General features: G+C 48.2%; 1 protein-coding gene across 1 annotated transcript; it reads left to right on the top strand.

Moving 5' to 3' along the window:
• Window positions 1–306: 306 nt before the first annotated feature.
• Window positions 307–8,919, top strand: LOC116914559. Its single transcript, XM_032918912.1, has 2 exons — window positions 307–1,053; window positions 8,653–8,919. The coding sequence occupies exons 1-2, from the start codon at window positions 404–406 to the stop codon at window positions 8,696–8,698; spliced, it is 696 nt and encodes a 231-aa protein (XP_032774803.1). The 5' UTR covers window positions 307–403; the 3' UTR covers window positions 8,699–8,919.
• The last annotated feature ends 4,403 nt before the right edge of the window (window positions 8,920–13,322 follow it).

Genomic DNA, 13,322 nt, shown 5'->3' with positions numbered 1-13,322 from the left:
TAGGCTCACAACCAAAAAATAGAATTCTAGGGAGAACCTTGATTATGGGCAGTAGGTGATCGGGTGTGCGTGTTGGGGGGTGGGAGGGGGGTTCTTCAAATAGCTTGGGGTCTGGCTTAACTCCTCCCACCGTCTGCTCCTCCAACCAGTGAACTCTCTGGCCTCCTGGGGCTTGGGGAGGGTGCAGATAGGTCAGGCGGGGGCGGGGCCGGGGGCGGGCCGGGGCGGGGCCTGGGCGGGGCCGGGGGCGGGGTGTTAGGGGCATGACTCTTTTCCAGAATCAGATGCCTTAACCTCCTGCCAGAAGTGAGCGGAGAGGCAGTAGGTGCTGGCCGCAGTTCTGTTGGCTGAGGTGGTGAGTTTGCATAGCCTTGGGCTAACAGCCAAATTTCCTCAGCAGCAAATGCAGTTTGCAGGCCAACAGGACGCTCAGAGGCAGAGTGGGAGCGCCTTTAGGCCAGCCACGCTGCCATCTCCAACTCCACCCTCTCCTATACCTCGTCCTCTTCCTTCAGTCTCCTTGGAGAAGCAGCGGACTGAGCTTCGCCCCAGAACCCAGGATGCAGCCTCCAAGGGTCACCCAAAAGTTGCAGCCCCAGGCCTCCTGGCTCTGGCCGGTGGGTCTTACCGCCTCAATGCTGCTCTCACTCCAGGCCACCGCCATACTAGGCAGAAAACAGCCCAGTCGTCTCTGAAGCCATCTGTCAGCGCTAAGCCCCGCCAAACAAAGCAGGGAGAGAAGAGGTCGGAGGTCACTATGGAACCTTACCGCCGGGAGCTGCTCGGCCTGTGGCAGCAGAGTCTGGCCCAGGCCATGACGGAGGTAGAGGCCATGTTCAGAAGCAGAAAGAGAGCTGTGCCTAGACAAATGGCAGCGGCTGGAGGGGGAGGCAGGAGGCCCCAAGAAGAAGCTGCTGCTCCAGGTTCCCATGGCCGAGGAGCAGGACCACTTCCAGGACCTGCGCTCTTCACTGAAGAAAATGCAGGTTCGCCTGCTGCCCGCTCTTTAACTGAAGGCTACTATCTGGCTGCCACAGTCCGCAAAGGACACGGGTAAGTACCAGGCCCAAGGGACTGCTAGCCACAATTCCTCTCTGCAGCTCACTGAGCTGGGCGAGGATCTAGTCCAGTCCATTGCTCTGCCTGAAAGGCAAGAGTGACACCTGTCTTAGCCTACCGTGAAAGGGACCAGTGTCATGCCTTGACCTGAGTTCACACCTCCTGTCTCAGTCCCAAGTGCCAGAAGGGATTCTAGGCCAAGGGCAGAAAGCCTATGTACCCTGCCACCCCCTTTTGGATCACTGGAGCCTTTTCTTGTTGTGTGTCTCCTTCCTTCTAGTTACCTGGAACTCAGTCTTTTAGCTGACCCAGATTTGCTGTGAATTAATGCACAATGGCTTCCCCAATTTTCTTTTAGAGACTACAGGCCCAGAAAAGTTAAGGAAGTTCCATTGCATCATGGGAAAATCCTGGTAGTTGGGTGGGGCTCAGTTCTCTCCCAAAGAGTCCAGGTCCCTCTGGAGGAAAGCTGGGTGACTGACTGTGTGGTCTCTTTGGAACGTCCATGTTCTTGCTCTTGAATCTGTTATTCCTGCTGTCTCAGAGAGAACACCGTGGCTTACAGTGCATAACATGCTCAGGAAGGGTTGAATACCAAGAGTCTTGATTTCTTGTCTATTGCTTTATTCAACACATTCAGAACCTGGGAACAGCAGCCATGACTTGGGCAGGTCCTGCCTTTGTCTTAAATCAACAAAGGCAAGCATGGAAAAGGAAAGAGAATGAAGAAAGCGGAGAAACAACAGCCACAAAAATGCCCTTAGCAACTTGTAAGGCAAAAAAGGAAGAGGACAATTCCTGCAGGCAACAGAGGGAGTGGTTTTATATGGTTTTCCTTCTGTCTACTCACATCTCCCAGATCTCGAACCTCCTTTCTCTAGCTGAAGGAAACTGACAGAGGGCCTAAACTGCCAGCCACATAACAGTCTCTCCCTTGGACTTCTGACCTTTGTACACTTGTTTCTTCAGACATGCATCCTATCTCTGAAATGTGGTTATTAGAGTTCCCCTGCAAAGCTGGCAGACTCCCCAGACAGCCCTTGGAAGTTGCTCAGAAGGGGCTGTTGCATGCTCTAGGAGGAGAAAGACCTCATTGGATCGAGTTTTCCCTTCTCATCACTTCTGTGTATTTTTGAAGAAGGACGTTTGTCAAAGATCCACTTCCAGAAGTCTGTCTGAGGAGGCACAGAGGTTAGAGGGCAGCCAAGAAGTCCTCATGGGGATGTGTATGCATGAGCCCTAGCATTAATCTCTGGACTAAGGTTACTAGTGGACAGGTGGCCCTCACTGTGTACACCCTTCAGACTGGCAGCTAAGGTGCTTCTCTGGTTTGACCTTTAAAGAGATTCTCCTGACCTCCAAGGAAGGGTGCACAGCATAAGGTTGAGATTAATCCCTAGAGATGAATGGATTTCAGATCCATTTCCTCAAATTTCAAGATCCTAAGGGTCGGGAAGTCCACAGAAAAATTCTTTCCAATGAAATGAAGCTTGTTTTGTTTTAATGGACTAGCAGAAATTAGGGTACATTTGATATGGTAAGACACTTATCTGGAGCCATTTGTGGACAGGGGACGTGGTGTATGAGTCAATGGTTGTGACTGGAAAAATCACAAGGATGGTTTGGGGAGGCAGAGCTCCTGTCCTGGGACTATGGGCTGCTATTGAGCATATCATGCCTTACTTTAATGTCTTTAACTGGCTTGTGCCACCCCCGGTGCCACAGGGTGCCATCTTAACATCTTCTTCATTACATCCAGGTCCCAAGTCCAGCAATTTAGAAGGGAGAAGAATAGCTCACAGTTCCAGGTTATGATCCATTTGGGGAAGTCACATCACACCCACAGTTGGGAGCAGAGGGAAGAGGGGCAGCCATGCTGCCTGCTTGACTCTGCCTGTGCTCTGGCTTCCTTCGTGTTGCACAGTTCAGGTCCCCCACAATGAAGTGATTCTGACCTCTCAGTGTGGGTCTTCCCACCTCAATTAATGATCTGTACAGTCCTCCTCAGACATGTCCACAGTCAATGTAACATAGATTATTCTCTACTGAGGGTCTGTCTTTCCCCATGAGTCTGCATCAGGTCAGGCTGATGGTATCAATGAGCAAGTGCACTGACTGGCATCACTTCCAGGCTTTGAGCTGAGAGTCTCCAGTCGGGTCATAGGCTGCATGCACCTAAATATAAAAAGACTTTGAAGGAATTCCCTGAATGTCCTGTACCCATAAGGAAGCTCACAGTGTGTATGGTAGATTCAAACTCTCTGACCAACTTCATTACCCAGGAGGAACACTTCCAACTACTAACTTCCAACACAGTGAACGTTACCCAGGGACACACAGACTGACCAAACAATATCTAGTCACACTATGAGCTCCTCTTACCATCTCACAGCCCTGTTAGTACTTTTCCCTTAAGCTGTACCTGGGTGCCCATCAACAGGATTTCAACTGGACGTTCATAACAAGATTGGTACACTAGATAGCTCTCTGACTTGAGTTCTAAAGACTTCCCCTTCCATTGAAGGATCAAGACCTGCCCCGAAGTTAGGCCGAAGTTAGTTAGGTTGGAAGTAGAACACTGAACAAGGTGGGGAATTACTCAGGGATCACCACCAGCCTCCACTATCCTGAGATAAAACCCAAGGCCTTATAAATGCAAGTTAGTTTCTCTACCACCAAGGTATTTGATAGGCCTCTAAGTCAAGCCTCTCAACAGAGTCACAAGGCACACAGCAAGACAGACTTGACAGTCACTGGGGAGCCATAAGATTCATGGCACCTAAGAATGGTTTTCAGACCCAAACCCATCCAGGAGGCCTCTGGTCTTTGACACACATAACTCCTTTTGTCACATAGTTCATGGGAGGAGGGCACCACTCCTGACTTGACTCCTGTTCTGTCTGTTGCTGAATGAAAGAACTTTGTGTCGCTCAAATGGAAGCCTGCATGATCATACCAGTGCTCATGGTCAGAACAAGGCCCAGGGCCTCAACAGGACCTCCTTGGATAGAGAACTGGATAGAGTCTGCTTGTTACCTGACCAGTGCAGGTTCTATACTGCTGCCCGCCCTGCCTCTGTGTCCATTGTATGTCACTTTGTCCCTGCAGAGGCTCCCAAGGTGCACCCACAGAGACCAGGACACAATTATATTTTCCCATTCTTCAGTTATGCTGGACTTTCCACTGATGTACTCGTGTGAATACAGTATTGTTATTTTTTTTTTGTTCTATTTGAGAGATTTTCAGTGTTTGTTGTTGATTTACTTTTCAAACCAAGAATATGTAGAATTAAGAAAATCAGCCTCAAAGTTTTACTGGGAAAGCACCTTAGAATGTGAGGTGCAATATGGGAAGGCTAGGCCCTGACTGGCACTGTCTGTTTGAATTTAAATATCTTACAGGGAAACTTTCCAAGCAAAGAACACCTAGGGTACTCAAGCTGTCCTCAGCCTGGCTTTACAGGTTAAACCCGAGTTTAGCATCATTCTGCTTCCACTGCCCAATCACTAAGGTTACAAGTGGGGCCACGAGAGCCTATGAGAAGAGCAATAGTTATGAAGTCCTGACCTTCCTGTCTGCTAGGCCATCACTCTGCACTGTCCATGGCTTGCTTTTTTCCTTTGCCACACCCCCCACTCCCTCCACATAATCTCAGTCTGAAACCTACAGAGCCTACAGTTATCTGCCTTTGTTTGCTGTAGTGCAGACTGGAGGACACCCGTACTCAGCCTGAGGGCATTTCTGCTTTGACAGATCACTGTTCACGTTCCTCTGCTAACAGCTCACCACACTTTACCAGAAGCTGATGGGGTGTTGTGTCTTCCCTGCTGGGGCATTGTGGGAATGTTTCCAACCATGGGGCACATGGTTTCTCTGAGTGGACCCCTAACTCAAGTTCCACACTATAATCAGCCCTGGAGGCTCTTTCTGGGTGTATTTCCAAGTGCCTGTACTTGAAGCACGTGATCTTTCCTCCCCGTTATTGCTGATGTGATTTCTCGGTAGTGTTTTATTTCTCAACATCATGAAAAAGGGTGATTCAATGAAGGAATGAGACATCCTAAGCAGTGTTGGAAAATAAACTCTCAGTTTCCCACAGAGGAAGTACTGAGGGGTTTCTAATCAAGCAGGGAGACATTTCTTGCTTTAAAAAGGAGGGGTGATGAGGAGTTTATCCTGAGTTTCAGGAGAGGATCTTGGAAAGTGTATCTTGGCTTTGGGTCAGCTTGGAGTGAACTAGTTACCAGAGTGGGGGGTGAGGGTAGCCTCCCCTTGATGTCAGTAGTTTCTTTCCCAGACATTCTATTGCTCCTGGAAACCCTTATCATACTCTGTGATGTCACCAGTGTTGTGATGACACCAATAACTCTTGTAAGTTCAGTGCCTAGAGGGTTCACCCTTAGACATGTTGGCAAGACTGCACAAGTTATGTGGGAGAGAGAATGGAGAACACGGAAAGACCAGAGAGGAGCAGAAGGATGTTGGCCTGCAGAATCAGCGAGAGATAAGTGGCCCTGGGGAAGGATTGGAGGTTCCCAGAGGAGACAAGCTGGAGCTAAGCTTTCCAAGAATGGGGATCCAGAGCTGGGATCCTCTGAGAAGCAAGTGGACTTCCCTGCTTATCACAGTTCCTGAAAGTCAAGTTTTCCAGAATGTTAGTTTGCCTAACCCAGAAGCCAGGAGTTAGGAAGGACACTGCTGTTTTACTGAGAACTCCAGGATTTCACTTTGTCAGGGGTGAGGGGGTTGGTGGAGGAAGCCATGAAGGAGGGATGGAATAGGGAAGTGTCCCCAGCCCCAGGCAGGGCATCACCACACTTCACCACCGGTGGAGTCCTTTGGGTATAGTGAGTATCTGATACTAGTAAGAGAACAAGAAAGATGCTTCTGGCCAAAACCTTTCTCAGGATTTACAACAGAATTACTCTGACCACCTTTCCCTGATAGTGGCCTCTTAGGTTTCTGGGTAAGCAGGTGTGGGTGGCAAGCAATTCTCTATTGCAGTAAACAAACAAACAAAATAAAACAAAACAAAAAGCCCAGAACCTGTGGACCAGAATAAAGACTGGTTTTTACCTGCAGGATCTGGGTGTGCTGGGCTGTGAGTAGGGAGACTTCGTGAGTCTGGTGACCAAGTTCTACCCCAACACGGCTTTCCTACCAACATAGCCATGCACTGTCGTGACTAGCAGGGAATCTGGGCATCTCCATGCTACCTGAATGCTTTGTGGACTTCGCCATTTTCCCCACTGGCTTCTGAAAACACAGCCTTCAGTGTTCTGAGGCCAGGTTGATCCTGTGCGGCTGTGAATGTGCCTGAGGAGGCTGTAGCCATCTAAACCAACAACATCAAAGGGCTTAGCTGTGTTCAGTTCATGAGGTAGCTGGGTGTCTCAGCTGGTCTTCAGTGTATGCCCGTAAGCTAGAATCTTGAAGTTGACTCTAATAAAGAAATGGATTTTCTAGGAAAGGCAGGGGCAGGCAAAAGAGAGGACTGTTCCTCCATGTCCTTTATGCATGCTGACAGCAGAAGGTGTGGTCTTCACATCTCTAAGGACCTAGATGAAAGTTTTATCTTCCCACCTCAAAGATCCATGTTAGAATTAGATCATCCCACTTCACATGATTTAGCTAAGGAAAAAAAAGTCCCTTGCTGGTTGTAGAGAAATGGCATGAGGTGACTGCTCCCAGCCTGCTAGCTTCAAGGTGACTCAAGGATATCTGTGAATCCCAGCACACTGGGACACCAAGAAGGTATACTTTCTCAACAGAGAATCCTGATGTTCCACCAGGTAAGCTGCATGCCTGAGGAAGTGGCCTTCATGATCATCTTCTCATGAGAAAAATCTTTTGCTTTAATTAACTAAGCAACACTTAAGAGTTGGACTGCTAACAGATTTCTTGGTCTGCAAGGAGGTTTGGGTCACCCTGAGTCCAGGTAAACTACTGTTTGAGAAATAGAAGCCATTGAGAATTAGAAACTGTGAGAAATTTTTATTCTGCTTGCCTATAAAAGATGCTGGAGAATTCGATAAAGTATGCAGTGGTTCTTGGTTACCCTTGTGTCCTGACCCTACCCAGGGACCCCAATGCACTAGATGTTGACAACAGATATGACCAGTATTTGTGCTGTAGTGAATTCAGATGTCAACTGGACAACCAAGCCTTGCCATTACTGGCTACTTAAGTAATAAAATTGTGTGTGTTTGCGCTACTGTTGAGCTCACAGGCCTTGATGACCAAGCCTGCTCAGTTAGTCCACAGGGTCTCTTTGGAATGTCTTTTGTTAGGCAGAGTCTTAGCCTGACTGGTCACAGGGAGGGTCAACAAACTTACTACATTGGTGGTCTCCACTTCTTGCCTTTACAAGAACTATTTCCAAATCAGGTTCACGTTTACATCAGCATCTGACAGACACAGTCCAACCACCGCTCATGGATTCCAGCATTCAGGAAGGCCCCTTTCGGGGAGAGTAGATTAGAGAGCTGGAGTATTTGTAATTTCTAGTCGTCCAGGCTCATTGGTTTGGACCAAAGTATGGCAGCCTGTGATAAAGGGAGTTCCATTCGGAGGAAGCTGCTCATCTTGGAGCTACTGGGAAGAATGAGCCAGAGTAGGGGGTTGGTCTGCCATCGTCCGGTGGTCCTTCCTGTGCTGGGAAACAAGTCAACACTGCACTGCCTGGGGAGCTTGTGAAGCAGGCTTGGCTAACAGGCCAAGGAAGCCAGAGGTCCACCAGTCTGTGCATTATGCTTGCAGGGCAAGCATTTCATTGACTGAGCTGTCCACATCTCTTGCCCACTGTGTTCTCTCTTCCAAGAAAAGCTAACTTTCTTCTCCCTGGTATCCTTGGTTGCCTGTGCGAAGGTCCTCCTGTTATGAGCAAATTTAAGGGTGGATGAGTTGATCCCGTGCAGGGATCTGAGTTGTAGGAATAATCAGGACCTTCCCTGTTGTCCTGCACAGTCTCCCTAGAGGCCTGCATAGACTTTCCCAGGTTGTCCACATTCACCTGGCATCTAATCAAGGCCATGCCCATCTCTCCTGAACTGTGACTCAGGATGCCCACGCCTCAATTTTTGAAAAATGCTGTTTCTACAGGTCAGACAAGTGTGCTGTATTTTTCTAGTCCAGCATGACAGGTACGTCTCAGTTCAAATGCTAGATGTTTTTACTGCCCTGCAGTGAGGATAACCTGAGGGAAATGATCAATGCCCAGGTGCTCCCTGACCCTTCTCACCTGGGGATGCTCAGTTGACCTCTGAAAGGTCATGGTGCATTGTCCGGGTGGGTAGAACTGGTGGAGGCCGAGCAGCTGACATGGCAGGTCCCCACCAGGCCTGTGTCCCAGCTACCTTCCTCCTCTAGGTGTGAGAAAGTCCAGCATGAACTCAGACAGGCCACCGACCAGGACCAGAGGCGCCTGCAGACAGAGCTGCTGCAGAAGGAGCACTGAGCATCCAGGTAAGTGAGGCACCATAGAGCCCCGTCCTTAGCAACCGGGGCATCCGTGAGGTGGTGGTCGCTGACTTTGTGCAGCCAGTGTCCCAGCCAGGCTGCTTCTGAGTCTGATTGCCTTTCCTTGTCTTACAGCACCCCTGAGAGACCTGAGGAAGACGAGGGAAAACAGACAACTTGAATTCATGACAGACTTCAATCTAGGAACAAGGCCTCCTCAAAAAAGCCACCTCCTTGTAGCTGAGAACTCAACAGTCAGATGTCACCCACCCCCAGAGCAGAGGGTCCTCTCTCAGTCAGTGCTGAAGCTGACTCTGTGTCACCCATGAGAGTTGCTGGAGAGAGCGCCCTGCAGTGAGGATGACCTCCATCTCTCATGGCAGTCACTTGACCGTCAATATTAATAATAAAAATAATAATAATAATAATAGTAATAATAATGATAATGATAATAATAGTAATAATATTGGATTTTACTGTTTCACAGCCTGGACTGAGAAAGGATTTAAACAGAATGAATCACCTTTGATGTCGTCGGGCAGGCAGATGTTCCATATCAAGCAGACGACCGTCAGACATTTAACTCCTTTGGATAGAAAGGTTTGAGCAGAGGAAATGCTGTACCACAGGTAGCACTGGGGAGGGCTTCAGAGGGTTGCTGGGCACAGCCAGAGCTGCTGGCATCCAGGAGTCTGAGAGTGTAAATTAATGCTGTCCTGAAGGATCCTCTGGGATACTTTAGTAGAGAGGAGTAAAATGAATTAGAAAGACTTCGAACAAAAGCCTGAAACGGTCTCATCCTTGGCCTTGGCAGGACTTGGTCTTCAAAGCCCCTAGAGGCGTGGCCATACTTGATAGGCTATTACAATGTGTGCCCTAGGCCAGCAGAGCGGTAGGTCTTGCTACAACCTAACACGTTTTTAATCAAATGTGTATCAATTTTCTAGCTTGGTTATTATTTTCGTTGGGGGCTTTGTTTTGTTTCAAGGTTTTAATCAATGTTATTGCTTTTGTCCTTGTCATTGATTCTCTACTTCGCTAAAGCTATACACTGTCTATAATTGCTGTTCGTGAGCCCCTGTTGAGTGACTATTTTCATGAATAAAAAAGTGATTTTCCCACTCTTCTCTCTTTTCTTCCCATTAATTTGTTTATTCATTTTACATCCCGATCCTCCTCCCAGCGCCCTTCTCCCACCCCTCCCCTTCATTTCTGAGAAGGGAAACCCTCCTAGGTATCCGCCCACCCTGGCATATCACATCGCAGCAGACCTGACGTATTCTCTCCCACTGAGGCCAGACAATGCAGCCCAGTTAGGGGAACAGGCAGGCAACGGATTGAGGGACAGCCCCTACTCCAGTTGTTGGGAGACCCACAGGAAGACCAAGCTGCACATCTGCTACATATGTGGGGTGGGGGGCTTAGGTCCAGCCCTTAAATGCTCTTCGGTTGGTGGTTCAGTCTCTGGGAGCCCCCAAGGGTACAGGTTGGTTGACTCCGTTGGTCTTCTTGTAGAGCCCCTCTCCCCTCCATGTTCCTCAGTCTTTCCCACAACTCTTTCACCAAGCTTTCGAAGATAGATATAATATTTGACTGTGGGTGTCTGCATCTGTTTCAGTCGGCTGCTGAATGGAGCCTCTAGGAAGACAGTTCTCCTAGGCTCCTGTTTTTTTAATTTAGGTTGACAGATACACACATAACCTGAGGCTCCTAGTAGTTAGGGGATGAAGGCAGGCCTGGAATGTGCCCTATTGATCTGTGAGGACCCCTCCCCCAATGCAGTAGCAACCAGTAGCTTGGGTTCATTTTTGTCCATCTCCCACCGGGTGCCTGTCTATCCAGGCCAGTAGTGACAAAATACAGCTGCCAACAGTGTCTTCACATGCTGCATCATTGTGACAAGGCTTTGACCAACAAAGAGGCATCTGGGTCTCACAGTGTGTCCCTGTGAATCCACGGCCCAGGCAGACACAGTGGTGGTAGTTTCCTCCATTCACACACAAACCAAATCCATGGAGACATGATTGACTGGCACATTCGTCAGAGTTGAGTTCACGGTGGTCTCGGTGGAACCCAGGTGCACAGTCACAGAAGCAAGCCCAAGAGTGTCCTAACACACGGCACCATGTAGATCCGGCTGGAACCCAGAGTCACCACCATTCAACTCAGACCTAACACCAGGATACTCTGGAGGATGGACACACATGCATTTTCCTATCTCCCTGAGGCATACAACTGCATTCACAAAGGGACCAGAAACATATCCATCACTTCCAAGTCACAGTGCCCACCTCGGTATCCAGGCACAGAGCAGGAGTAGCCTCTAATTCCATCCTAGCGCACGGCCGCATCATGGCAAGGGCTGGAAGCACAGTCATTGTCATCTGTCTCACAAACCCTTCCAGCATATCCAGGAGGGCCGATACAGACAGGGTGCTCAGAGGCTTAATGGCAGGTGCTCCATGCTGGCTGGCACTCCCTCTGCAGGAATTAGTGGCAGTGTCACAGGTTAGCCCTCTCTACCCAGGAGGACACTGGCACAGGGAGCCCCTTAATCCCGTGGTGGTCACACAAGTGGCAATTTCTTGGCAGGGACTAGAGAAGCAAGGGTCTTGTCATTGATTTGCTATTTTGGTAAGGCTGTATATAATGACTGCTGTTATTAAGCCCCCATTGAGTAAAATTACTAATTTTATGAATGAAAAGGTGATGGGGCGTCACAGTCCTGGAACACCAGAACTCCCAGGCAGAGATGGATGTCTGCAAGTGCCACGTGGCCTGGTCTACACAGTGAGTTCCCAGCCAGGGCTCATAACGCTACACAGAGGGATGATGTATTGCATGTAGGTGACCTCATCTACTCTACGGATACTCCCTTGTGGTAGTAAAACTATCTATGCTATATCCTGAGGTCATAGTAGCTAAATATACTAAATGTTACTAAAATACGGTACTCTATATATTCATGTTCATAAAATTATCAAGAACACCAAATTAATGGAAAACATAACTGTACTCATCTAATACCTTAATAGATGAAAATATTCAGTAAGCGTATGTAAAAGAAATCAGAAAACCCTGAACTATCTGCCTCTGCTTTTCAGGAAATATAACATTAGTGATAGATACACTCTGGAGATAATGACTTCCTAGACATGTAGGGATATAGTTTGTTTTTCTGTGTATTTGTTTGTGTTTAAGGTTTATTTCACTCATTTATGTGTATGGGTGTTTTGCATGCTGAGTGCCTGTGCACCACATGAATGCAATGCCCACGTGGGCCAGAAGAGGGCGGTGGATTCCTGTAAGAACTGAAGTTACAGAGGACTGTTAGCTGCTCCTTGAGCCCTCCGGGAGAGCGACAACTCCTCCTTACCTGATGGATAAGCATCTCTCCAGACCCTGCACTTGGCTTTTGTCCTGCTAGGCATTTGTTTTATAATAGATGGACTAGATCACCTGCAACAAATGAGGGAGGTTTCTTGAGATCGGCAGGAACAGAGGCGTGAGGTGTGCGTGCTAATTGTCTTTGGCTACCAGACACCTAAGCAGGGTATCGTGTGTTCAGGATCCTGCTCCAGCATCCCTTACTGCCGGGGTTGGAGCAGCTCTGTCATGTCCCCCCCAGGATGCAATGCAGATTAGGCCCATCAGATGAAAGGCAGAACTGAGGAGGCCATGCTAGTGCGGTGTAGGGGTAAGGAGTCCCTTTAGATGATCCAACCAGGCACTGTTGGGAAGAAACTTTGAGAGAGCCTGAGCGGATGGATCCTGTGGCAGAGGCCTGCGCTGGAGAGCTTGCCTGTCCAAGGCTAATGAGAGAGAGTGGTGGTTGATGCTGCTTTTTTTTTTTGGAGCTGGGGACCGAACCCAGGGCCTTGCGCTTGCTAGGCAAGCGCTCTACCACTGAGCTAAATCCCCAACCCCTTGATGCTGCTTTTTACCACAGCAGATTTCAGTGTATATTGAAGAAGTGCATTGTTCCGATGATGGATTTGTTCTTGGGAGGCTCCCTTGGAGTGGGATCTGGCTTCTGAAACTGACGTGGGTCAGAAAGTTAGTATGTGAAGAAAGTAATCCAGGGGGTCCTGAGACTGGTGCTTTCAAACCAAAGAGACAAAATTGGCTCTTTATGAATAAAGGACATATATACACACAAGGAACATCAGGTAATGGTACTTGCTGACAGGCTACAAACCTGGTTTTCTTCCCTGGGATTCACGGACTTGAAAGAGAGAACTAATCTCCGATAAATTGTTCTATTAGTTAGGGTTTTACTGCTGTGAACAGACACCAAGGCATGAACATGACCAAGGCAACTCTTTTTTTTTTCCAATCTTTCTGAACTTTATATCTTTTTTTTCCTTCCTTTTTTTTATTTATTTTATTTTTTTAAAAGATTTATTTATTTTATGTTTGTGAGTACACTGTCACTATCTTCAGACACACCAGAAGAGGGCATCAGATCTCATTTCAGATGGTTGTGAGCCACCATGTGGTTGCTGGGATTTGAACTCAGGATCTCTGGAAGAGCAGTCAGTGCTCCTAACCTCTGAGCTATCTCTCTAGCCCTCCTTCCATTTTTATTAAATTGGGTATTTCTTATTTACATTTCAAATGTTATTCCCTTTCCAAGTTTCCAGTCCATCAGTCCCCTAACCCCTCTCCCTCCCCTTCTATTTGGTGTTTCCTTCCCCATCCACCCCCCATTTCCGCCTCCCTATAACAATCCCCTACACTGGGGGTCCAACCTTGGCAGGACCAAGGCTTCCCCTTCCACTGGTGCCTCAACAAGGCTATTCACT

Source organism: Rattus rattus, chromosome 13 (assembly GCF_011064425.1).
Source record: "Rattus rattus isolate New Zealand chromosome 13, Rrattus_CSIRO_v1, whole genome shotgun sequence".
Lineage (NCBI taxonomy): Eukaryota > Metazoa > Chordata > Mammalia > Rodentia > Muridae > Rattus > Rattus rattus.
This window is presented reverse-complemented; position numbering and strand designations above follow the sequence as displayed.

What these genes read in the sequence shown, in the direction of transcription:
- LOC116914559 (XM_032918912.1), top strand. Translation starts at nt 404, where the DNA reads ATGCAGTTTGCAGGCCAACAGGACGCTCAGAGGCAGAGTGGGAGCGCC. An exon ending in ACAGTCCGCAAAGGACACGG is followed by an intron (nt 1,054 to 8,652) that starts GTAAGTACCAGG and finishes CTTGTCTTACAG; the next exon opens with CACCCCTGAGAGACCTGAGG.